A 27,399-nucleotide genomic window follows, 5' to 3' on the forward strand; every position below is an offset into this window, starting at 1 on the left:
AATAACGGGCTGTCAGATATTCTAAAAATGCCACAATGGCGCTACACCATGCTGGTATAAAAGAATGACAGGTAGAACGGCATGAGTCATATATCAGAGTAAAGGAGAGGGAGAGGGAGAGAAAGCAGGACTACTCTCCGCTTAACGGTGCACGATGAGGACACCGACCCAAGCTCAAAAAGAACCTGAAGAGATGCAACCAGTCTAACAGACTAGCCTATAGAAGGAAGGCTGAAGAAGCCTGTGCTAAGAGCCCAAAAGCAAGAGCTAGAATCTGAGGATTGCGTTTGGAACAGCCAGCGGGACAAGAAACACGCCAAGTGCACACCCAATCCCAAAAAGGGGAAAATAGGGGCGAATAGCATACATTTTAAACCAGTTGAAACAGGTAGAAACACGTAGCAGGCAAAACAGCCACAGAGACCTTAAGGTGGCCTACACAAGAAGCATAAGAGTGCCCGACCGGGCAGTATGAAGCCAAAGTGAGAAACAACCCACAATATAGACTTGCAGACAGTAGCCTATCCGAAGGATGTGGCCAAAAACACGAAGGTAACGAATCGTGGAAAGAGCCTCAGAATCCGCGACCAAACACTCCTGAAAAGCCACGTACAGTGTGGAACACTAAAAACGGGAGCATTTGTGAAATCGGGAAATCTCCCCAGGAAGCGGAAGAAAGGAGGAACCCATGGGCAGCTTGCAACAACTCAGAAAAGCTCCCACGCCCATGGAGATATCGGCTTTACCTCGCAGCCTCGAAAAGAGGTGGCGACGTAGGAAAAGGAATAGCAAGGCAAGCGGCACGCATACATAAATGTATATACATAGAAATATGTTGAGACAGAACAACCCAGTCAGAGGACCAGACACAGCAATCTGTGGAATACGGCCGTAGCAGGCCAACAGGCTCTCAAAGCAAAACGCATCCAAGGAATGCCAATGAAAGGATAATCACCCTTGACCACAGAAAAAGAAGACGCAAGGCTCACCGCCCATGTGAAACCCAGAGCGCATCTAAAGGATGCGAAATGAAAAGGTACCACCACGGAAGATAGGCATAAGAAGACCTAAGTGGGAGGACGAAAGCCGGCAAGGAGCCGGGGAACCGCCGACTCTGCGTGTGCATCAAACAGCAAAACCCCATCAAAGGGTAAGTCAACCAGTCGCTCCCGGATATTTTCGGGAAAGACACTATCGCGCAACCAAGCGCGACGCCTTAAGGCAACAGAGCTCGCCATAGCACGTCCCAAAGAATCCTCAGTATTTAAGGCTGACCGGATTGTGAATTCGGCAAGGTCACGACCATCCCGGAGGAGGCGAAGGAGATCAACCCGAGCACCTTCAGAGGTGGCTGAAAGCAAAGACTCTGCAGAGTCCCACAGGGCAGAGGTAGCCCGTGCCAAAACACACATAGTATTTAGGGATCGTAGGGCCGGAAAGCAGTCTGCAACACAAACCCTTACACATCAGAGTGTACAAAAAGACAAACCGGATCATGCGGAGCCGGACGGTGGCGGTGCAAAACTGAATGAGCCACCGGGTCACCTGAAGCAGGGCGAACCCAGGTACCTAAAAGGGCTTCATAAAGGGAAGCCTCAAAGGGTAGAAGCGGCTCCACATTCTCGGACCCCCGATGAAGAACCTCATGCAAGGGGTCGACAGACAAGGGGGCAGAAGGGGGTTGCATACTTAAAATGTGTGTGGCCAAAGAGACCACCCTCAAAAAAGCTGTACCGGCCTCGGTAGCCCTCCGTGGAGGAGACAACAACTCATCATTGGGGGAGGGTTGTAAACTGACCCTCCCCAGACAGTGAGGGTGCGACCAATGTTCCACAGAAGAGAGTCCCATGGAAGAATGAGGATCCTGAAATTGCTCCTGGGGAGGCGAAGGGCCTGCCGGATCTGGGAGCTCCGGGGAAGTTCAACAAATTCCAAGGGGCGCAAAGGCAACCGTACGTCCAGTGACGGTGGGCGAGAAGACGGCGCCAAACTCCCTCCCGAGGCGTCTGGAGAAGAGTCCATAATTCTGCGCCGACACGGCACCGAAGTGACGCGCGTCGGTGCCAACCCCGCGTCATTATACGCCAACTCGGCTGCGTCCGGCGCCAAGACTATGATAAGCTCTCCTTCCGAGGAAGGAGCAGACGCCGGAGCCGGCGAGGCAAGCTGTCGGTGCCGGCCCTGCGCCAACTCCACCTTATCCATGCTAGGCTCTGACTCCGGGGAAAGGAGCGGGGGCGGAGCCGAGGAGGTGAGCCTCCGACGCCAACCCCGGCTCTGGACAGGCGACCGCCTGCCCGGGAGCCCGGGGCATGTCAACAGGCTCTGACTCCGGAGAAAGCAACGGAGGCGGAGACGAGGAGGCTCTCCTCCAGCGCCAGTACGGCGCCCGCCCCGACTTCCGGTCAAGCGACAGCCTGACCGGGAGCCTAGGGGGACCCCAGCGGGATGCACCCTAACGACTCCACGTGGACCGAAGAGGGGGACCCAACCGAGCCGCGCCCTAACAGTACCACATCTCCGACGTCCCCGGGAGGTAGAGGCTCAATTGGCGCCGGGGGGGAACCCACCAGCCACGCCCCAGGGATGGGAGAGAGTCCAAGGGAGGCCTGCAAAGCTGTGGCATATGCCTCCATTTGGGCCTGAGTTGCCCCCACACCTGGAAAGGGCGGGTAGGGTGACTGCTGGGAGTGCACGTCCGGAATGTTCCGGGAACATGAGCTCCTGACAACAGAAGAAGAAGGGGAGGTCGAAGACCTTGGCAACAAGAGCCTCGACATACCAAGTGGCGAACGGCGGCCCCGGACCCCAGAGGCCGAACGACGGCGGGACCGGACAGTAGAGGGACCTGCCGTTAAAGAATCCGGGGGGCGAGATGACTCCGACCTGGTGGACAGCTGCGCCCAGAGAAGCTTCATACAGTGCTAGCGCCGAGACTTGGGCTTCAGGTGTTAGCACGCCTCGCAGTCAGTGGAGTCATGGTGCTCGCCCAGACACCACATACAAATAAGATGCGGGTCCGTCGCGGACATCTGTCACGAACAGGAATTACAAGTTTTAAACCCGGAAGGCATCGCACACTGTTCCCCGATGCGAAGCGTCGACAAGGCCTGAAACAGGCCAGAGGAACCGCTCACTCCGGATCCGCATTGCACACGGAAAAGAAGGAAAACTGATGTCAGCGCGCCGGGAGGGACTTTTATGACCTCGCTGACGTCACGTACGTGGACGACGTCAGGGCGGGGTCGTGTGGTGCCAACCCCCGGCACGCAGATTTGCTGCTGCAAAGTTTTTTCCGGATCCAGTCGAACGCCTGGGGGTATTCTAAGTTAAGGAATCTGCGGCTAGATGTCTCTTTCAGATATTATGTGCAAGTAAGCCTCCGTAACGGATGTCATGGTCTGCAGTAGACTAATCATTCTTGAACATGTGGGGAGGGAAATGCGATAGGGTACTAAACCAGGACTGGTTACCCTAGACATGTACTACCTAAGTTAGGTTGGTATCAATTGTACCAAGTAACACTCTGCATTTGAACACTGGATAACACGTATGGAAGTAACCTTGAAGAGTTCCTAAATCCATGTCCTCAGGCACAGTGGAGACCATGCTACTACCTGTTCCATCTTTAGGCAAGACACCCTACCTTGTGCGTACACAAGAAAACATGATGGGTGTCCAGGAAGGATAGGTAATCTCTGGAATGTAAGTGGGTTACTAGGCATCAAATCCCATCCAAAACCAAATATTAGCAGCCCACAGTAAGGATGCTTCTATCCAATCACTGTCCCCTGTATTTCCAGTTCATATCCTGCTGTTGATCATCAGCAAGACATTAAAAAAATTCCTTTGAGTTCATGTGCGGTACAGAGGTCTCTTTATTATAAACACATAAATTAGGAAACACTAACCACCCTGTGAAGAACCTTAGAAGTTGCATTTATGATAACAATAAACATGCAGGCAAGAAGACAGTAACAACAACAGACCGAGATAAAAACCAAAGAAAGACCAGAAATATCCATAGTACCCAAGGTTTTCTGCAATATTTTCTTCTTGCATTACAGATGGCCGGCTCGACTGCATTCCAACTTGGATTGAGGCTTTGAGAGGAAGGTGATAAGGTATACGCTGGACTTGGCAGAGGTCACAAGGACTACAGGTTCTCGTGCCTCTTAACAAATTGTAAGCAACTCAGGTCCTGCCACCACTGCATGTGATGATTCACAATAGCTCGGTGGAAGCATCTATGTTGTTCAATCTGTATATGTAGCCACTTAGAAACCAGATGGAGGAGGCAGGCGCGATTATCCACCAATACATAAGTGACAAATCTTCTTAAAACTTTTCTCAATCCAGGACATATTATTGAAAAAAATGCCATTCAAACCTACAAAATTGGACTTCTTCCAATTCTCTCATGCTTAACCCAGAGAAAACAGAATTCAGCCTAATCCGTTGACGACAGGGCAGAAAATTCAATAAAGATTGGCTTGAAAAGGTGCACTATGATGACTTCACTTCTTCTCACTATGTCTGTGCCTTAATGCTCGTGTAACCATGGTGCTCAAGTAGATCATGTTGCATCCAAATGCCAAATCATTGCTGCACTGTGTAGCCATCAAGAACTATCAGAGCCATTCAGAAGAAAGAGCTGCCTACTATGCCGATGAGATCAGAAGCAGCAGTAATCCTGCTAAACGGGTCTTTTCCCTGCTTATAGACCTTAAATCCTCAGGGAAACCTAAAGCCACCCCTCTTTCTTCTAATCAGCAATGTGAGATCCTCGCTTCCTTCTTTATCAAGAAGACCGAGGACATTTATAAGACCTTCCCCAACACCGAGATTAGGGCTGGCCCCTCCATGCGGTCCCGCGATACTCTTGAAGTCTCTGTCTTCCCGGCGCTCTCTCAAGAAATGATGCGCACAATCTGCAATTAACTTAAATTAGGATCCCCTGCAGACCCTCTTAAACCGGTCCAATTCCAGAAATTTCTAGCTCAACTTCTTTCCCCCTTCTGCAAACTCATCAATCTATCTTTGCCTTCTGTCGTAGTCCCCATCGCTTGGAAACATGCCAAGGTAATCCCTCTGCTAAAGAAGCCCACGCTGGATGCCTCCAAACCAGAGAGCTTCCACCCTATCTCCCTTCTCCTGTTGGTATCTAAGATCACCGAAGCTTACATCAATGCCACCCTCTTGAAGTTCATAGAAGACAACAATCTGGTCGACCCCTCCCAGAACGGCTTCCGCCCATGTCACAGCTCTGAGACTGCCCTTCTGGCTGTAACAGAACATCTAAGGGGCACAATAGATGTTGGTCGAACCTCAGCTTTAATCTTATTGGATCTGAGCACTGCGTTCAACACTCTGTCCCATCAGATCCTTCTGCAGAGCTTGGAGGATATCGTTGTCGGCGGCTCAGCCCTGGGCCGGTTCACCTCTTTTGCAGCAGAGCGTACTTTCCAAGAGTCCATCCCCCCCCCTTCTGCTCCCAGGTACATGCTGTCCACCAAGGGGTACCTCAGGGCTTGGCTCCGAGTCCAAACCTTTTTAACATCTACATCCAACCTTTAGCAGCAGTAGCTAGGACAGAGGATTAGCTGTGGTATCATATGCGGATGGCACAGCTGGTGGTAGTATAATCTGATGACTCTGGGCAGGATGCACTTAAGTTTAAGGAAGATCTAACAGCCGTTGCAGACTGGATGACTGCCAATTGCCTCCAACTTAAAGCCAACAAATCCGAGATCTTGTTGGTGGGCAGAGACATTCATCTATGGAGTGATCATTGATGGCCATACTCTCTGGGTCTCTCACCTGCCCCAAAACCGACAGTTAAAAAAAAATCTGGGAGTCTGGGTAGACTCCGCTCTCACTTTTCAGGCCCAAACTAAGGCAGTAGCCGGGGTATGCTTTGGGCTCCTACGAGGGCTTAAACCACTATTGGGCTGCTTCGATCCTACCACCTGTCAGGTGATCTTCCAGGCCACAATACTCTCCAGGCTGGACTATGCTAACTCCCTCCCTGCAAATATCATAAAAATCCAAAATCATTCACTCTTCCGTAAAGCCATCAAAACCCATCTTTTTCTTGCATAATTGATCTTTCGTGTGTTTTCTGGTCTGCCTATGACAGTTGCATTCTAGCGCTGGGACTTCCCATTGCTGGGGCAGCTATGTGCTCTATACAACTGGGGGTGAGTGCTTGCATTGTTCAACACTCCGTCCATCATCCCTTTTGGTTTTGCTTTGTTCGCCCTAAGTTGGCAGCGTATGCCCAGACGTGGGTCCCTTGCTCACTTTGCCACTGGATTCAAGCTAGCCTGGCTGATGGCTGATTAGCCAAAAACCGGTCCCAGGATGCTTGTTTCCGGTCCAGGGAAGACATGGCTTGGCAGTTCGGGCTGGACTGTTCCCATGAGGCACAGGGCCAGACTGATTTGCATATGGCCATGTCTGAACTGGGGTGGCTGAGTGAGCTAAAGAATGATGATGGACTAAACCCAGATCAGGTGACTGGGGGTGAGTGTTTGCATTGTTCAACACTCCGTCCATCAACCCTTTGGTTTTGCTCTATACAACTCATAACCTAACATAACGTTGGAGAGAAGCTCCATCCATTTCTTTACCTATATATATTTGCCGTATTGTACAGGCAGTAATGTTAGACAGAACTGACAATGTGCACTCCATTTTACTGGTCACCCCAAAATCCTCCTTTACCCCAATAATACAAGTAATCCACTCAGACAAAATGCTAACAACTGGCATGAAGAGATTTGGCCAAACTTCCTTTGCTTTAAGGGACATCCAATATTGCAGGCCACAGTCACTAATCCCTACCCCTATGTCCACTGCCTAGTTGGGAATGGCAATGTCAGATGCAGTCCTGACTCACTCCTCCATGGCTCACAGCATAGTAAAGGGTCAGAGGAGCCCAGTAAACTGGCGGAAGGAGGGCTGAGGCACATGAAGGGGCTACAGGTGACTGGGTGGCTCATAAAGGGGTGGCCAGGAGGCCACGGTCAGGGTCACAGAGGGGCTGCTGGACACAGTCGGGTATTAAACAGGGGGGCTGCATGGGGGCCATGGCACAGTGAGTGTCTACAGGGCAGGCTGATGGTTCACCACAGAGAGATTGCAGTAAGGCGAAGGGGCACCCTGGGGGCCGCTGAGGCAGAGGTAGAAACACCAGATGGCCACTTTATCTAACCCCGCATTATTTCGGTTTTAAATGTTATCATGTTTTAATTAATGTTAATATTGCATGTTCACTTACAACACAAATAATATTTTTACATAACTGGATCAGAAACTAACAGGAGGAAATTGTAAGCCTAAACTGAACTGTTTCTCTCAAAATCCCTGAGAAGCTACAATTTATGTTTATGTCTGTGATCTCGGACTTCCTTTGTGACAGGCCACTATTTCACTTCCGGGAGTCCAACCTTCTGCTGTTTGACACACAGTCGGGCTTCCTAGTGGGTTACAGTACTGAGTCTGCCCTACTCGAAGTCTCTGAATTCATAAAGGAAAACCTTGACATAAATTTACCTGTCATGGTAATGCTACTTGATCTATCTTAAGCATTCAACACCATCTCCCACTCCATCTTACTTGACAGACTCAAAGGAATCGGCATCAGAGATCAGGACCTGCGATGGCTAAAGTCTATTGAGGATTGCTCACAGGCAGTCTTCTTTCTCCCCTTTCACCTCTGCCTTTAAACCACTTGTGTGTGGTGTACCTCAGGGGTCTGCGCTTAGCCCTACCTTTTTAAATATTTATCTTGACCCACAGGCAAAACTTGTAGAGGCATAGGGATGACACTGCACTCCTCTTTGCCTTCCAGGAGGACTCCCCTGAGAAGTTGAGTTCTTTGAAATTGTGTCCGAAGGCAGTAGTCGAATGGATGAATGAAAGCTGCTTCAAGCTTAACTCAGTTCTAAAGAAGAGGATTTTTTTTTTTTTAGATATACCCAGATTCTAGCAACTGGTGGTCATTAGAACTGGGTGCTCGCCCAGCCTCTACTGTTAGACACCTTGGAGTGAAATTTGACTCCAACCTTTCATTCGAACTCCAAATCATGGCAATATCCGTCTCATGTTTTGCTACATTGAACAGTTTGTACTTAGGCGTCCCTGCCTATCTAAAAAAGCATCTTCAAAGTGTGCAGAACTCTGCCACGCTCTTAATCCTAAAGATTCCTTCGAGTGCCTCTGCGTCTAAACTTCTTCATCTACTCCACTGGCTCCCAGTCACTAAAAAAATCCAATGTTAGGCTCTTGTTTTTTGTTTTCAGGGCCTATATGTATAAGGGTGCGGTCTACCTCCATAAGGGGTTCAAGCAACATTGTCAGGGCAGATCCCAGGGATCAAATAATCTCAAGCTTTTTCTGCCACCCTTGCATTCAGAAGGCTAGAAGAGGCAGTAGATCCTTGGTCTTCCTTGCTGCCAAACTGTGGAATGCTCTTCCTCTTCACTTGAACTGTTGCCCTTCGGAACCTATTTTCAGAAAAAAAATCTTAAAACCTGGTTGATTGATTCTTATTTATAGGGCACCTTACTTGTTTATTTTAACCTCTCGCTTTCCTATGTGCCACTAGTGCCAGGACGCCTCTTCGGAGGTAGCTGTGCACTTTATACATTTCTTGTATTGTATTGCATTGGACGTGCTCAGTTTTGATAACCACATACAACTGACCCTCCTGCTATACCCCTTTTTTCTATCCAATTCTGCACCTTCCATTTGGCTCCCCACTCTTTTCTTACCTCTTGCAATCCCCAATTTAACACTTCATATCTTCCTCATGCTTCCTCACTTGCCTCTCTCTTCCATCCCAAATGTTCCTACTTCAAACCATCTTATCCATTTACCTGTCTTGGGTGTCCCGGTTTTTCAGCTTTGCTGTAAATATTCTTCAAAGGCTCTAAAATCTCAGTGCCTCCCATATTTGCCTGCATCTCTTCTATTTGCTTCAGAGCAGACTTCATGGATTCCTGGGTGTATTCCACACTATCCCTGTGAGACATGGGAAAAACAAGGCTCACTGTAACAACAGTTGCAAAGAACTACACAAGATTTAAAACAGTTCACATGTATTGCAAAACAGTCTGGCTCGGGGAGGTATGACAAAGGAAAGCACTATTGTTAACTCATCTCTGACTGCTGTAGTGGTGGATAACACACAGATAAAATTTAGAAGAACATTCAGGCATGCTTCCAGAGTGTCAAAGTAATACCCATATAATGGAGGCAAACTATACTGGTATAAAGAATAAATTAGAGGCAGTCACCCATGGCCATCCTCATTTTTTTTTCTCCTTAGCAACAATCTTACCACAGTCAACCATGGCACTTTACCCTGAGAAACCATATAGCGCAAAAATGACTTGAAATACAAGGAAACTTGAAAGTACAACTCAAACATTTTTACTTTGCATTTTAAAGAAACAAAGTTAAAAAGTCAATATGCTTGAGTTCTACTGTGTTCAAGTTGTACTATCATGACTGTGTCAAGTAAGGTCACACACCTAAGAGTACCTGGCAACGGAATGGTACCTCATGAATGATAATCAGAGATTTATCTTGGAACCGGCCTGTTCCAGTCAATTTCTTCAGTGCTGGGGGTAGGGGTAGTCACAAGAACAGGGTCTCTCAGAGGATGCTCAGTGAGAGCAGTTCCACCTTAGTTATAGTTACAGAAACACTGTACTTTGTAACTTCAATAGCTTAATAGCTATACAAAAGGATGATTGCTAACTCATGGCAACCATACAAATAATAAAAGGCATGCAAAGATGCTGAGATAAAAGGAGAGCGACTCTAGTACTCCACTTGGCCCAGGTAAAGTAGTTCTGGGTACCCCAAGAAATCAGTGGGGGTTCTTGAAAGCCAAACTCTCTGTGGTCTACTAGGACACTGTCCCAGCTGTTCACTATGGGTTACAGGCCAGGGGAAGACTGGAGCACATTCAGGAAAAAATACTGGCTTAGCAGAATGTGCAGTGCTTAGAAGACTGGCAAATTCTCAATCCTCTTGTAATACAGCTCACGGAAATGCACGTGAGTCTAAGTCTCAATTAGTTGGGCTACAGATCGTCAGTAGCTGCTGAGTCTGCTATCTCCTTGCACAAGTACATTTGGCAGCACTCTTCCACCATTTGGGCTTCTGGTCTATTAGATTAGCTCTTTTCCACACCAGGAAGCCCCGTTGCTTCAAACTTCCTCTCTGGCCCAGGGCAGAGTCTTAGCCATGGAGGAAGCACCAACAGGGTACATCAAAAGTAAAAAGTAATGAAAACTCCCACACAACCTCTATTTCTTTATAGGGGCTCATTTGAGCTCTCTGGGGCTGTCCATTGTATGCAATCAGTATTCCACTCTCCTATTCATGATAGAGCTGATCTTTTTATTGTATTTCTTAGCTTATTTATATTTTTCTTTTTTTCAATTGACTAAGTTTACAAAAAATATAAAAAAACATGTTTAAAAGTTTCTTTTGGTTCAAATGTGCAGTAATTCCCTTTACTCCTAGACCTATTAGTGATATTCGAGGGGATACCTATACATATCTATAGCACCAACAAGGTGTCCTGACCATAGCCTGTAGTTTTCTGAGCTAGTACTGCCAAGCTTCTTACAATGCCAAGAACAAGTAAAAAGTACTTTTAGGCAGCATTTAGCTAAGACCAGAAACACTGATGTGAGGTACGTACCCTACGTTAAGCTGAATAACCAACATTCTTTCTTTCCTCATCTTCTACGGTGGAAGGATTGGAAAGTAACAAAAGGTTTTATGTCCCTGTCACATGACTTGTATCTCAACTGCAGTAAAGTTAATGCTGGCCAGATTAGGGGATGCTCTGCTTAGGCAGAATAACCTGCATCTACAGCAGAACTCTTGGGAAGATCTCATGATGCTGTTAAATCAGATTGACAAAACCATCATAGGGTCTATGATTTGCAGGCCACAGAAGCTGCTCCAATGACAGGAAATGAGTAATAGACTTGCCCCTAATGCATAGAACACTATCTTGTGTTATGTGTGATGTGTACCTGCGAAGAATACTATTCTCAGAGCACATGGTTCCCGAATTTATTGCATGTAATGCAGCCACAAACTACCTTCTCAGGTACGGAAGTGTAGGGTGCCAGTTCTAGTCGAGTGAACAATGTTTAAAAGGTGCGTGTCCTTGCATACAATTCAGACCTAATCAATTTTTTGTCTTCCACAGCCCCCTGAGGGGACAGTAGCCTATGTGCGGAGATTGAACTCTGAGTGAGACAATAGTTGATCACAGCCTTGTGTGCGACTGGTTGAGAAATCAAAACAAAGTGAAGCAGCTCCAATGGGTTTACAGGTATCAAAGCCACTGGAAGTAAAACATAATGTCAGGCCAAGGAAAGTAAGGATGTGGAAGCACATCTATCATCTCTTATATCAATAATTTCCTGGGTGCTTTATAAATGTTACAAGAACTGCGAGATAAACGTGTAGAATCATAATATAAAAGTTACCCGTATTTAATTTTTAGACTGCCTGTTTATTTTAGGGTTATTCGTAGGGGTGGGCGGTGAAATCCACTCCACTGGCGGTGTTCGTGGAGGTTTGCCCACTCTGCGGCACACTTGTAACATGGAGTTCCGGCAAAACTCCACCAAACACCGCGTAGCAGAGATTTTCTTTTTCGCGTTCAGCTCGTCAATGATAAGTTGGCAAGTGCAAGTTAGAATGAGTGTTCTTTAGTGAGATTTTTGGGTACTAGAGCGGTGGCACCCGGCAAGATTTTCTCAACACTGGCTGTCGAAGCAGTTTGCGACCGTTTGCGGTGAGAAAGCTGCTGCTCAAATAGAAAATCTACATGAGCAGCAGCAAAGAAGCAGCAGCCTCCGTCACGCTGTGTGGCGCAGTTTGCACTGATTTTGCAGCATGGAACAAACTCTTGGTGCTAAAGATAAGAGCAATGTACTGATTCCACTTGTGAAACTCCGCAGAATCTCACAGAGTTTTTATGCAGCTTGACGGTATTCCACGAAGTGAAACTCTGCAAGTTCCGTCCACGTCTAGTAGTTAACTTAAAAATGATTTTTTTCAAATAGCGAAATAATAACTTAAAATAGTTACTGAAACCATGGACTATACTGTTTGGGTATTGGCAATAAACATAAGGCAACAGTACTTAATTATGTAGTCAAGAATGTAAACTTTCAGAAGAAAATAAATGTTGTACTATTAAAAAACACAGCTTGCAAAAGAATGTTAAAGCTTTCATCTTGAGGGTAAAGCGAACAATGGACATTGATTGGAACAAGAATGCTTAGGTTTCTTTGCCAGACTTGGAGAGACATGTGCCTCTTGCTGTGGGATGGGAAACACCCTAGAATATCCCTGAAAAGCCTACAGTTTGGCCAGTTTAATGGGGGACTAGTACCACCCAACCTGGAAGGCTGTTATTGGGCAGCCCACTTAATTATGTTAACGACTGGCTTTTTGCTCCATTGGATCACTTAAGTTTTTGGCTGTAATGGGCAAAGTGGGGGTCGAGCTCCTTTATACTACCTCTATGGAGGTGTTGGGGGATACAGCTTCTTCTCCCAGCCATCCAAATGGCCCTAGCAGCATAAGGAAAAGCCACAAAAACCTTAGGACGGCATCGTAGACCCACAAAGAAAACATCCCTGTGGGAGGGAAAGAGGCTCCCAGAAATAAGGAACTTGTAAAACTTCAAGGCATCGGATCTCATCGGGATAGCTAAGGTTGGGGACTTGCTAGAGGGTGGTGATATATTATGCCCTTTGCCTCTCTTCAGCACATGTATGACTTACACGCTAACCAATTCCTGCAATAAGCAGGGACACGGCATGCATGGTGGGTGGAGGGGACACCCTGGAGAGCGTTTACAGAAGTACATCCAGTTAGAGGGGTGACTGCTTACAGGAGAGCTGGTAAGGGGTGCAATCTCCCTCACTTACTATAGCTTGAACAACAACATGCCTGATACCCTAACTCAGTTGCCGGAGGAGTGGGCAGCAGAGGTGGGTGATCTGGAGGATATTGACTGGGAGGCGGCATTGATGTACCAGAGAGAGGTATCGATTAAAACAAGGCTCCGCTTGGTTCAATTTAAAATACTGCACAGAGTTTATTATGACAGGAAGAACCTACATGCTACGGTGAGAGCACATAATCCACATTGTTTAAGGTGCCAGGGTGATGATGGCTTCTTTATTCACATGCTTTAGGGCTGGGCAGCGATTACTGAAGAGCTCCGGGGGATTTTGCAAGAATCCATTCTGCTGGAACCAAAATGTAAACTCTTGAGGATCCCCAATGATATTGACTTACCCCGAGCTAAGATTCTATTCTGTGGCTTGACCTTGTGGTGGCGAAAAGGGATATAGCTCGCTACTAGATAGTGCCGGAATGCCCTACATTACAAGAGTGGAAACTGGGCATGGATATGTATATGGTGGCCGAAAAGGTAACATACACCTGTAGGGGCTGTCCCTAAAGATTATGCAAGTTCTGGGGTTGTTTCTTGCGTTACTATTCAATACATCTACAAGACGATGATGAAGACTGGAGCCAGAAAGTGCTCGAATGGTGGTGGGTGTGTGGTGGACTGATACATGGAACTTAATGCTATTGGTTTCTTCTGCTTATGTATTGGCCAATGCCTGCCTGGGGAGAGGGTGGTGAGGGGAGGTGGGGTTTGTTTTTGAGGATTCTTGTTATTTTTATACCAGTGCTAGAACTGTGCTACCTATATCCTGTTGGATGTTGTTCTGTATGACTGATGAGCTGTTTGGAAAACTAAATAAAAATGCATTTGAAAAAAAAAAAATAGAATGTTTAGGTTTTGTTCCCCTTGCATGAAATGATTGTTCATAAAACAACTGGTAGTGATCAGGAACAGTGGAATTATGCAATTCTGTGGAGGTTTAAAACATAATTATGGGTTTAACTCACTTGCCACATAAAAATAGTAATGCCAGAAATTGAGCCGCATAATTTGCACTTTGCTTGCATCATAGTTTGAATTATCCAACAGAATAATTTGGTCCTCCTTTGCACTATAATCCTTTTGGCCCCGATTATGGAAAAGCTCTGCAAAGTAGTTTAAGTTCCATCATTATAATGATGAAATCCATATATCACGGGACCCGTGAAACATTTACTGCATATACACCAAGTAACTTAATTGATCAAGCTACTGAAGAACCCGTATTCAGAACAGGGTCGATATGTTTGTGGAGCAAGATTAGTGACTCTGAAGGTCTCCACTAAAGAGCTTTAGAGACAAAGATACCTTAAGATCAGATCAGTGCAAAAAGGCATTCCGGTTTAAAGCACAGCACAGTAGTTTCTTCTCTTAAGTGGTATACAGAGTGAACAGCCCATACAGACACATACATCTATGAGAGTCAAAATATGGACAAAAATGTATTGTCTCATGCTCAACAAATAATATTCTTGATCTAATAGGAAATAATCCTAAATATCAACTTAAACCTGAGACTCACGGGAAGAATGACTCGAAGTGACTTCCAAAGCCGAAAACGTTGAAATAACAGCCAAGGGGCAAACTCTTGAGTAGGAGTACCATCGTTTCCTGAAATGACAAAAGGATGAGATAGAACAGTATTAACAGTACAAAAGCAAAGAGGTCATTGATTTGAAATCTCTTTCTCCTGAACAGCTCAGCTATGCCAGTTGTTCTAAACTAGCGTGGCTAGCTCCACACGGATAACCGGTCACTAACCTGGTCTCCACAAAGTTAAGCGAAAAAACGCCAACAACTGGAAATGGGGCAACAGTATAGTGATTTAAAACATAAGGTGACCCACAATGAAAGTCCAAAAACTAATTAGGCAGCGATAATAAGACAAATTCCAGTTAACAGTAGCTGTGAAAATACACTAAGCACACCCTAGGTATGGTTCTTAATGTCTAAAATTTGTAAAGAATAAATGGTGGTGCTTGACCCAATCCAACTTGCTAGCCCAGAGTGTTTCTAGCTATTTCTAAATATAAAAAATGTAAAATATGTTTACCTTATAATGGGACAGCAAAATTAACAGTTACGTACAATAACACAATATTAAGCCATGAAAATTGTTTTAAAGGATGACCATTGATTTATTTACCAAACTACACCTAAAATTACATGCATGTAGTATGGTGAAATCAGTCATTAAATAGTACAGCAGCTGTTCTTAGCCCACAGATGACACCCCAATGTATAGACTTTCAGCCCCTTTTAGTTTATGTATTGAAGATCCAACATTGTAGTAAGCAGAATATAAGTCGATTTATATCAGGACATCTTTGGTAGGACAGAAACTAGAAAAAGCTGATCAAAACCAAAATGCAGTTTATTTTTACGAGTATAAGCATCTGTTGCATGCCTACTCTTGTAATAGCATTCATGTCATAATCTAAATATGGTGTTTTTGTAGATTCAACAACCATAGCATTAGGAATTGTAAGAGGTGGAAACACTAACTGATGTTAGTTCTACAAAATCTAGTGCCATTTCAACCGGTTAAACCTAGAATAGATCTTAATACCATGTCAATCATGGGGCCTAAATTGGCCAACTTTCCAATGACTTGCCCTAGATATTATGAGGATAAGGCCAAAGTGACTCTTATATTAGACATCTTGCCTACTGCTGGCTAAGCTCTGGGAAGTATCATGGGATGGTTAAAAGTATTAATCATAGAGACTTCAATATTTCTCGGGTGATCATTCTTTCTTGACTAGGCTACATCCCTGGGTCGCTCAGCAAACAGTATTAATAATTTGTCAGTGTTAAACTAATATAAAGACAAGGGTGGCTGAATCCACTTCCACCATTCGTCAACTACTAGCACAAACTGTGAATTGCTATACTATTGAAATGGGCACGATGGTAAACAACGTTTACCACAAATCTTTTTCCCCGCAGGGAATCACAACGCGGTCGTTACAACAACCGCGTTGTGATTGCGCATACCATTACTCCGCAAGTCGGAACAACGACTTGCGGGGGGGGGGAGGTGTTAGATTTAAAATCCAACACCTTCCCTATTGTCCGCACAGACTGGAGTTGGAATAGTAAATTTTACTATTCCAACATCCAGCGCCCCACAACGCGGTCATTGTAATGACCGCGTTGTGATTCCTTGCGGGGGAAAAGAATGTGTCATAAGAACGTACATTCGGGCATGATGGATGGAATCAGGGAATGGGACGAGGTTAAGGAAGAAATTTAAACTAACAATTAGATCTATTTCAGGAACAACCTGACTTTTGAATGTCTGTAACAAGGCAGAGTTACTGAGCTACTGACTCTCTTCGGGGCCTAATTTATTACAAGTCCCATAGGATACAATGCACTAGTAATAAGGCGGAGGAATATCCGTCAAGTTTGTGATGGAGTAACCAATTCATCAAAATCTAAGTCATTCCCTTAGTTTAGACCATCCTCAATATGTAATCTGAAGAAATGTCCTCAATTTATTTTTCTATCTCCCCATTGTATCTAACCATTTTTCTTTAATCTTGGATTTTGTTTTATTACTGAATGTTATTTGATGCTTATCTTTCTTGTGTATTCTATAATATGCTCAATAAAACATGGAAAAAATAAGAGAAGGACTGCACAGACGTAATCTGCTCACGAGCTTTAGGAGTGGCTTTTTTTAACAATGCAAGAAAAGCCTATGCTTTTTGAAGATCCATTCAAAATGCACTGTTTGGCAAGGTAAAAAAAATGCAAAGCAGGAAAAAACAGCAAAGCTGATGAAACTTTGTATCTCTGTAATAAAGCCAGAAACATTTAAATGAGAAGTAGTGTCAACTTTTTTTGTGGCCCATATAACCATGTATTTGTCTGTATCTAAACCTGTGAACCTTCTCCTATGATCCGATAGCAATTACACCAAAACAAAGTGTTTCTTGCTTAGCAGAAAGATTATGTTTACTTAGCCATTTTTGCATGGTGTGTACTTTTTCCAGAGTTTACCATAATAAAATCAGATACCAGCAAGACAATTCAAAATAAAAAATGTTCCGAAAATCCTGAAGAAACAAAAATGGCCAAAAACTGACAAAGAAGCTTGTGCAATATATAGCACATAAGGCATGCTATAATAATATAAGTTTGGAATAGAAGGCCATATGCAAGTAAGCTAGTAAATCCAGCTTTGTTAAAGTCCTAGCGATGCCACATCTGTTCAAATAAAACAAGAACATAGGCCTGCAGTCTGTTTTGGATGCTGATCCACTTATGTAGCTAGAAACCCATGAACCGAAGTCTCACCCTTTCAGAGGTAATAGCAACAAAGAATGCTAAAAATGGATGTGAATTATAAACCCCATTGTTAGCATGGCAGGTTAACTAAACTTCTGGTTCTTCTTTTGTTCGCTACATCACTAAGCTACATAGAAGTACAGCTTTAGAGACCAAGTTGAATGTGTTGGTGCCACTTAAAAATTGGAGGACGTGTTAGCCTATTAAAAACTTCTTGATAATCTTCACAGTGAAAAATTATTGTCTCTACTACACTGATAAAATACGAGAATGAAACAGTCTTGAAAGTATACCTCCTTTCTTGAGAAGTAAGGAATCTTTCGACAGTAAACCAATATATAGCCATGTGCCTCTGAAAAATGCCCTTTTATGCCACTTTGGTTTAAAGGCTCCGCAGATGCCTCCGATATTGAAAATGAAGCACTGAGAATCCTGATGTAAGAGTAGATGGAATAGCCATAGGGAGAGTTGTCACTGTGCCTGAGGACCACCTTGACCTTGAAGGTCTTGGGAGGTCATCAATGAACCAGGAGGGGCCCATAATTTCTGAAACAAAGCCAAAGAGGCATGCCTATCTAGCCTTTACTGAATAAACTTCCAGGCATAAGAATGGCACATAACTGCTGCATAAATGAGAAAGCAGTGACCATTATCTTCAAGGATACTCCATCTGACGTTATGTCATGGAGGTCAAGCAACAACTCTTGTATTCTGCCATTTCTAAGGATCTGCCATTGTATAGCTGGAAACTCACACCCCAACTGCATCTGATGGCCATCCTCCCTGGAAAGCTGCATTTGACCCATGATTGGCTCACATCCATCAGGTCTCTGGGAATATTAATACATTTTGCTGTTCTTGTTTTGGAACAGTGCTGGAGAGCTGGCTAATCATCTATAAATAGAAGGTCACTGGGCCAAGGATAACCCCGCTAGTAACAGCCTGGGGAGGTAGTAGGATGTTTTTCATGTAGACAATTTAGAAGCAACCTTTAAGGCATAGGGCAGATCATGATTATTTCTTGGGTCCCCTTGTGGGCTTGCGAAGATGGTAAGACGGGTCGAGTGGTCCACTCTATCAAATTCAGCAAAGAACTAGTTGACAGGGGTGTTCTAAAGATTACTGAGTGATGGGTGTCCAAGACCACTTGCATGGCGGGTTCTGAAACCTGTATAGTAATGCCATACGAGGTAGTAAGAGTTTAGGCGAGGTTGGACTTGATTTACAATTCTCATATCGGTTATTCTGCTAATTGAGGAGAGATTTGTGACGAAGTAGCGCCAGGGGTCTGAAGTGTTGATGGTTTCTTCTATGAGAAGGTGTATCTAGTCTGTTTTTGGAGACAAGGAAAAATAGCTTTCAATAGGTTGGGAAGATGTTACCCGGGAGTCTGCCTCCTTTTAAAGTGTGAAGCTGTAAGCGTTGAGGCTGAGGGAGTGTCGCTTCAATGTCTGGGTAACTCCCTTCCAGTATCTCTTTCTATTCAGGTCTTTCACAGGACATCCATGTGGTGTAGCTCTCACCACCACTTGTGCTCCTTTAGTCATTGGTACCTGACCCTGCTTCAATGTATTCCAGAATTGGTTGTTTAGTTACTGCAAGAGGGTTGAGATTTGGGCCTCTGTTTCAATTCAGTTTACAAAGATCCAGAATCTGGAATTTTTGAGACCCCAGAGGCACATGTGGTTCAGTTATTTGGGGTTTTGCTTTGCTGCAACCAAATGTTAGGGAGTTGGGCCCTACTTGGGATTTACTACCGGTCCTAAAGCCCTTTCTGTACCTTCAAAGATGGTTTAGCCAAATCTTTTGTCACTAAAGGTGTTGTTTCTGGTGGTAATTAGGTCTACTCGGGGGCTGACAGAACCCCTTCAATGAGTTCATCTCTACTTGCAGATATTTCAGGTTCAGAGTGTCTTTCAACTGGACCCCGATTTGTACCGGAGGTCATGTCATCTTTCCACCTAGCTTAGGAGGAGATTCGTCCCTCTTTTATTCGTCTGATTTGAAGGCTCATCAGTATTTGCTTGACAGGCTGACTTTAGGAGGTGTGATAGCCTTTTTGTTAACTTGGGTTTGGCATGACCTCCTTGAGAGTCATCAAAGCTACCTCTAGTTGCTGGGTGAAAGCAGTGATTTCCCTCTCAAATGACCAAGAGGATTAGTCCATCCCAGGTCATGTTTCACTGAATTCCATTAGGGATCACACAGCCTCCTGGGCAGAGTTTATGGGGATTCCTTTTTAAACATTGGCCGAAGGGCTACCTTCTCTCTCATTAGATGCCGGAGAGGCACCGGAATCTGCACTGGTGTACAGTATTAATGTCATGGCAGGTGGCGCCACAACATGATCTGCTGTGTTCTTATGTGTTTTATTTATGGATGGCACACCAAGCAATGGTGGGTGCTGCACCGCATCTGGTGTGTCTTTTTCATGAGCTGCAATGAAGGCATACACTCGCTTGGTGTGTCCTATGAGTATGGGATGGGATGGGTAATGAGTTGAGCTTTGCCTGCATTACTTGCTGGTAATCTCATTACTTCAATCCTTCCTTCATCATTCCACTTCTCAAGTCCTGCCGTCCCTCACAGGGGTACTTCCTTCCTTGGGCGTTTAGCTTGGCACCGGTACTTTGGTCTATAGGCGCAGACCCATTTATGGACAAGGGACGAAGCAGGGCAGTCAGAAATCAAGAAATAACTTTGGCATACTGTGTTGCACAAGGGATGTCAGATCTCACTTACTGAGTAACTAAGGTAGCAGGGAAGGAAGAATTGGAGTAATTCAGTCAGTCTTTTTACCCTCTGATTGGAAGAAGACACTGAACACATCTCTAGAGTTGAAATGACCCTAAAAATCTACTCCACATCAGTTGCGACAGTGATGTAGAAGGTACAAAGAATTGCATGGTGCACAATAACAAAAGTCCCTTAATGGTAAAATACATTTCAAAATGTGAAGTTTCCTTTTTTTCTTTAATAAACACATAGCAACTGTGACATTGAGCTATTATCTATTTATCTGCATGAGAAGCTGGATTGTACTTGAAAAGAGCATCTTTAATCATGCAACACATCTTTGCATCGCGTGTTCGAAGCTCTAACGGTTTCCTTGTGTGGTCACCAACTGTTAGTGGGAAATCCCAGCTTTAAAGGCGGCCATGTGACTGACTCGCTGAGAAACACTGCCCTACTTTTGAGTCAGTATGTGCGAGTAACATTAATACTCTGCTACAAACTGATCACCTCTGCACTTCTTGACCCCTACAAGTATCTGCATTACAATTCACACTTGTCGCTTAGTTCTTGTGTATGTGCTGGTCATTTTGGCAGATAAGACTATTTATTAACAGGGAAAGAATAAATGTGCCCAGTGTCAAATGGTTTGGTCAAGTGGTGAACTCTGGAATAGACCTTGAGGTTATTTTGTAAACAGTTCTATACGGCAGGAGTCAGTCATTAAATACGGAAGTAAATAAGCAGTGAAACTAAAATGCTAAATAAATAAAACAATCAACAGAAGCAAATGTACAAGATTTGAAGCCCCCCCCACCCACTCACATTAGAGGTATAGTCATCATTTGAAGAAAGGGCCCCATATTTGTTCTATGCAAATATATTGAGGAAGAGGCAATATATAATGCAGATCACCAGTCAGGCCCTTATTATGAGTGGGCAATTAATTATGATGGGCCCGGTGAAGAGAGCGACCATGACAGTCAGAATTCCAAGTTTCACTTGCAGATTTTGGCTGCTGATAGCCTAGACCAGGCTTCCCGCATATTATTTCACAAAAACATGCAATACCCGTTCAATCTCCACTCAAGAAATTACTGAGATGCCTGGTAAAGGTAATTTTGGGGGGTGGGGAAATAACGGGGATTAATCAATCTGGACCACTCATAAGGGTCCACGTAATCTAGTTATTGCCTTTGTGCCCCTCTTCATTGAACCAGTTCTTACTATGTGAAGGTGTTGGGTCATGGAAGGAGGAAGAGGAGGAAAATGCCTGACAGCTTTGGATTTTTTCCCATGCATTACCAGACTTTTTCCATAGCCTCTTGCGCTTCAGCACAGGCACAGCCTTTTGAAAAGTAGGGCCAATCCTCCAAGACTCCTCCATATCATTGAGTTTGTACTTTCTGGCAGAAAAAACAAAGATGACTCCTGCCTATGAACTCAAGGCTCCACATTCACTCAGTTGAGGAGAGCAACACTTACTGTGGCTCAGCCTCAACTGAATAAGAGAAACCAGCCTTTTGGTGCCATTCCCTTGGACACCCACATGAATTCCGTTCTGGAACGCATGAACACCTGTTCGGTAAGGACTTGTCTGTGGAAGAGGGTCCATGAGGCATTGGCATACTGTATTTTTTAATGAAAATCAAGGCATAAAATGACTAGATCTATATAGCCTCACCTTTGCGCTGTCTATGCGCCGCGGCGATTCAGGTTCACTGCTCATAGAGCAAGTCATACTTCCAGAACGATCCATGAGGAAGATGAACTCCCCACAGGTGGACTGCTCCTGGCTCTCCGGGATTTTCGGGTAAAAATTTAACATCAGATTTACATATGCCATCAGGGAACCTTTCAGAATCCAAAAAAAGTCATTTTAAATTGTAAGAAGCTGGGGATTACAGACTGCCATAAATGAGAAAGGAAGAAGCAAAAATAAAAGAGAAATATGTTCAAATATGTTCAAAGTAACAGTTTACTAGCCAACATAGCAAAAGACAAGACATACACTATAAATGCTGGATCAATTTAATTCTAGCATCAGAGGTTGCACAAGAGCAGTTCAGATTTTCCTTGTAGGAGGATAATGTTTAGCCATAATCTTTCTTTGAAGCAGTATTATAATGTCTAGGCAAACCATCTTTTTCTTTAAAATAATAAAATGAAGATTTTATTGCTCCACTGATTACGCTACTGAAAAGGACCCCTTTTGCAGTGGCTACAGCACTGCTTTTTAGTTCTCGCCTAGCGTTGCAGCGCAAAAGCGTTGCTCGCTCGGCAAGAGATTTTGTGGATGAGGGGTTTTCAGAAAGGGACTTGAAGCCCTGCCCCTCATTTCCATTGCCTTGCGTCATGGCCTGCCATTGGAAATGAGGGTTTCTGTTGACGCCCTTTCACCTCTGATCCGGACTGGGTCGCCTGCTTTGCTGCTGTCGCAAAGCACTTTCTTATCTTTATGGGGCCATGTGTTTCTAATTAGAAACACATGGCCCCATAAAGACAAGAGATCGATGCTTGTTTTTCTCGGAGTTTGGATGCGTTTGGTTCCCAATCCATTTCGTACAGTCAGTAAGACTGTCCCGGTGCTTGGGAGCTGCATTATGTGTGTATACTAGAGCTGATTTCCGTTTTTTCTTCCCCTCCCCCCCCAGCTTCCAACCTCTCCCCGCCCCCTACTCCCCTCTTTCAGCTACTAAAGTCATGGTGTCAAAACAAACTGGAATCTGATGGTATCTGAAAAAGCCTGAATTTGAGGTGGAAAAATTGGCCTGCTGAAGCCTGCTGCACTCTATTTTATACAAGCACGGCGCAGTCCAGCTGACAATTAGCAAATTCTGCTTTATGGCTTGGGGAATTCATACGCAACCTCATAATCACTGCATACACGTCCTTTCATTTAGACAGTAATGAATGTGAGGGTGGGGGCCCGGGGGAGGTTGCCTGGCAGTTTTAAACCCCATAAACACTTTGTGAAACAGCTGTGTAATTACGGTGGCTTCCGCGTTTAATAGCCAATCCCAATTTGTAGTAATTTGTAGTCTCAGAACATCTGTGATTTCTCACCAGCCCCTTCGTACCCCCCACCTGAGAGCCACTGAGTACCCCCACCACCCCTCCCCTCAGGAAGTGCTCCGTGCCATGCATGGGGGAGCCATTGCCTATAGATTCCGGGGCATGACATGTTAGCATGGGGAGGTGGCCACGCGGGGGAGGAGGGGTGGAATGTGAGGCACCCAGGCTGCGACAGACTGGAAAACACGAGCTCAGTATTCTCTTCGTAAGGATGTACTGGGATGACAGAACATTTCCAGAGGCTGGGAGAAAATGCGCAAATCAACATTTTCAGCACACTCACAACAATATCGAGGCGGTGTGTTCCACATCACACACTGCTGCTTTTGTGTGCTTCAGGGAGGAAGGGTATAGATAGACAGAGTCTGTAAAGACGTTGCTTGTAACCTGCCTATTTCACAGTGTTTACGTCTTTGCTGTGACATGCCATTAGTCTTCTCCAGGTGCAGCGTTCCAGGCATATAAAAGATCAAGTAAAGGCAGGCTTTCTTCCATGGAATATAGCATTATAGTGTGACAGTACAGCCTTTTCTGTATTATTGGAAATAACAATTTGTTTTTATGTAGAATTTCTCAGTGCACTTCTACATGTCTAGGCTCTAGTAAATAAAGGTAATACCTTTCTCCAATTTACCAACCTCAGAAGGATGGGAGATTGGTTTGGCCCTGACAAGGTTTGATCTTTAACTGTATAAATATTCCCATATAGAACCAGGGTGATATTATGGATAGTGTGCAATGTTCCACTCTGGACGGTGAAGTGCTCTCAGCAGGGGGCGCCAGGCATAGACTGGGATAGGATATCCTATGAATTTGAATGCGATGTTCCCAATGCAAGCACAAACTTCCATTTGTCTTTCTCTCTCCGTTCCTGTCTTTCTCTCTCTGTTCCAGCCTTTCTCTCTCTGTTCCTGTCTTTCTCTCTCTGTTCCTGTCTTTTTCTCTCTGTTCCTGTCTTTCTCTCTCTGTTCCAGTCTTTCTCTTTCTGTTCCAGTCTTTCTCTCTCTGTTCCAGTCTTTCTCTCTCTGTTCCAGTCCTGCCTTTCTCTCTCTGTTCCTATCTTTCTCTCTCCGTTCCTGCATTTTTCGCTCTCTATTCCTGTCTTTCTCTCTCTCTCTGTTCCTGTCTTTCTCTCTCTATTCCGGTCTTTCTCTCTCTATTCCTGTCTCTTTTTCTCTCTTCCGGTGTCTTTTCCGCGCTCTCTTTTTGCCGCCTGCCATATACCCGAGGGATCTGTGGACAGAGGCACCAGTCGTTGACCTTCAAAAACTGGCCTCCAGTGACCCAGACTCCACCCCACTCACACCCCGCCTGCCAGGAAATGCCTACTGATATAAATGGCCAATCCATCCTCGGCGATTGTGCCTCATAAGTGCACTCAGATTTTTAGCCTGGAACTGGGCTTGGCCCAAAATGTGAAAAGTGTTTTGGCCTTGAACAATGACGTTTACTTAGGTTGTTTCAGTAGCAAATCGCTAGTGATGCAGCTGTGGAGAAAGTGGCACGTTAAGCTCTATAAAATAAAAAGCTGAGCTTGCAAAAGAGAAGTTCGCAGTACAGGCACGGGTGCGCAGGCCATGGTTTGGAGGGAGGGGCAGGAGAGGTGGCGGGAAGAAGAAAATAGGGTGGAGGTTCAAGCTGATCAGTTATTCCTCATTACTTTGATTTGAATTTTGCAATTTGATGTATTGACCGCCTCTCTATATTGCACATATTAGGCCCACGCTATTGACTCTTCAATCTACCACTCTTTACTTTCCAATGGTTGGAACATTTCAAGCAGCATCTTTGCGGCATGTGATTAACGCATCAGCAGAAGCTCCCCGCGGGGTCCCAGTCACAGAGAGGAGCGGACGAGACAGCCAAGGGCCAGGAAAGTGAGGCTCATGGAATGGAATGCGAGTGCTGCACCAACAAGACGAGAGCAGTGTGAGTGCTTGTGAGTGCTGAAGAACACAGAGTAGGGCATGCGGCCGAGCTAAACGGTTTTGAGACAGTGACCGTCACGGCACTGAGGCAGAAAAGCAAAGTCAGTCTGTATCGGAGAGGGAGACAGCGTGAAGTAGCCTCAAGGAAGAGAGAGCAGAGGACCCTTGTAACACTCTAACGTGACACCAAAGTGAGGTGCCTGCTGCGTGTTAATGTGAAGAAGGGGGCACCTCCAGAGCAGGCTTAGGCTACGTAAACTAGGTATGGGCAAAGGAAGCAGGGGGGCTGCAGCACCTCAAAAATAAGGTTCGAGGGTCAGAAAATGCTGGAACAATAACAAGCATTTGCAATGCAATTGGTCTCACATTTACGTGACTCAGCTGTTGACATTCTGAATAACAATACCTTTTATTTATGTTTTGGTTTTAAAAACATAAATAAAAGGCATTGTCATTTACAACGCCAACAGCTCAAACTCTCACAAGGGCGAGACCTATTGCATTGAAAATGCTTGTTTAGAAACAGAGAAGGGGACATTGTGGAGAAACTCCCTTTAGCGTCATCGCTAAAAGGCCCATAGCAGTGGCACACCTTGGACTTGGCCTCCTCAGAATGAATTTACACCTAATAATCTACATACCGGTGAATGTGGTTTTAACACTTGATACATGAAGCCTGTGGTAGACTTACAAAAAGGCTTGAGGTGCTCTGTTAAATGTTTATTTGCTATCTTAGTACCTTATTGGGAGACCTACAAGGTATATTTTACATTGAAAAGGGATTTAAAAGAGGCAAATTTCAGAACATGCATACAATGTTTTGCATATAAAATCAAGGTACATTTTGATTGTTAAACCCTATGAACCCCAGTTGAAGAAATGTTGCCAGCTGCTGAACAAAGGGAATATTTTGAGAAACGTTTGTGCCAAGTAGTGTTCTTAGCTGCAGAAGACTAGTTCCAAATGTTGAACTAAAACGTCTATATGGGGATATTTGCTCTTGGCCAAGTAGGGAATCTAGACAACATCTTTTAAAGCAGGAACTTAGAAACTGTTTACGTGGATAGTCCACAGTATGGCTACATGTAGCTTCATCTCATCTCAACATTTCAATTGCACTGCATACAGCTCGATTCTTTTTTAATAAGTTAAACATGCACATGCAAACTTATTAATGCATCCATAAGGTAAATACAATTGATCGTACAATTTGATATTATGAAAACACATTAAGGGGAGTAATTGTAAGAGGCAGATCAAGTGAGGAAGCAGGTATGAGAGATGCAAACTTATAGCTGGGATGTCAACGGAAAAGGCTTTGATTGACCAACCTGGGTCTGCACTTGGTAGGCCTGCCTCCACAATGACACTGGGTTTGTTCACCTCATTGTAATAAATCAAGAGCTCCACATCTTTGTCAAACTTGTGGTCATCTGCAAGAGATACCTAGAGAAAGAAAAAGGAACAGGAAGACAAAATGTTTGATGGGGATCTGGAAAGTATTACAGAGATGTAAGAAATAAGGATACAGTACTTAAAAAAATATACACCCCTCTTGGTTGTCTTTTTGATGGTAAATCAGTTAGCTGTACAGAACTGAAATCCTGCATTTGATGGGCCTGTAGCCAGTTGATATCTCCGACGAGATTTATAGCCAGAATATCATTGTGGCCTGAAATCCCATATCACAAAATCTTTTTCTTAAAACAGCTGTCTGCGAGGACCAGAGTTTTAATAAAGAACCAGTGTCACCACGGCTCACCGAATGTGTCCGTTCTGGGGAGACATGTTGTTGGGGGGATGGGGGGAGGAGGGGGGGGGCATTCGACTCTTTCATTTTCTTGGCCAGCAGGCTGAATATGTACTTAATCTAATTTTACTCTCTGCTATTACAAGTTCTCGGAATAAAGAGATCCCAATAATTTTAGTTGTCTTTCCTTGGGTTTGTCTTGTATATTTAGTATAGTGAGGCGCCTCTGCACGCCATGCTGGTGCGACACTAGCAGTGAATGTGAAGCACTTCCTCTAGGTGATGCTGCAGTGAATGATCAAACTTAGGACCCTTTGTTGTTAATGCATATATGAAATCAGCGGTCACAAATTTAAGAGTATGTCTGTCGTTTTCCAAGGCCCAATATGTTTTTGATTGACAAAATGGCTATAGAAATGTTTATACCCTGAATAATCAGAACACGTAACACATGGGTAGCTGCAGTACATGCTGCTATGGCGTACACATTTTGGGGCACATGCATCAAACTCCTCATTTGCGATGTACAAATAGCGATTTTTAAGGAATCAATATTTGGTCAACGCAAATGCCTATGCATCTAGGAATCGCAATAAAATGTGCGATTC

At 44.6% G+C, this 27,399-nt stretch overlaps 1 protein-coding gene across 4 annotated transcripts in view; it reads right to left on the reverse strand.

Annotated features, from left to right (window-relative positions):
* LOC146785794 (von Willebrand factor A domain-containing protein 5A-like) overlaps positions 1-27,399 on the reverse strand; it is a 310,735-nt gene that overhangs the window by 177,237 nt on the left and 106,099 nt on the right. For all 4 annotated transcript variants that reach the window (XM_085635059.1, XM_085635061.1, XM_085635058.1 and 1 more), the window contains 4 exons: positions 26,373-26,487; positions 21,723-21,892; positions 14,532-14,620; positions 8,883-9,027 (listed from right to left, as the gene is read on the reverse strand). In XM_085635059.1, coding sequence (XP_085491185.1) covers positions 8,883-9,027; positions 14,532-14,620; positions 21,723-21,892; positions 26,373-26,487 — 519 coding nt within the window. The remainder of the gene's footprint in view (positions 1-8,882; positions 9,028-14,531; positions 14,621-21,722; positions 21,893-26,372; positions 26,488-27,399) is intronic.

This window comes from Triturus cristatus, chromosome 11 (assembly GCF_964204655.1).
Source record: "Triturus cristatus chromosome 11, aTriCri1.1, whole genome shotgun sequence".
NCBI classification, from domain to species: Eukaryota; Metazoa; Chordata; class Amphibia; order Caudata; family Salamandridae; genus Triturus; species Triturus cristatus.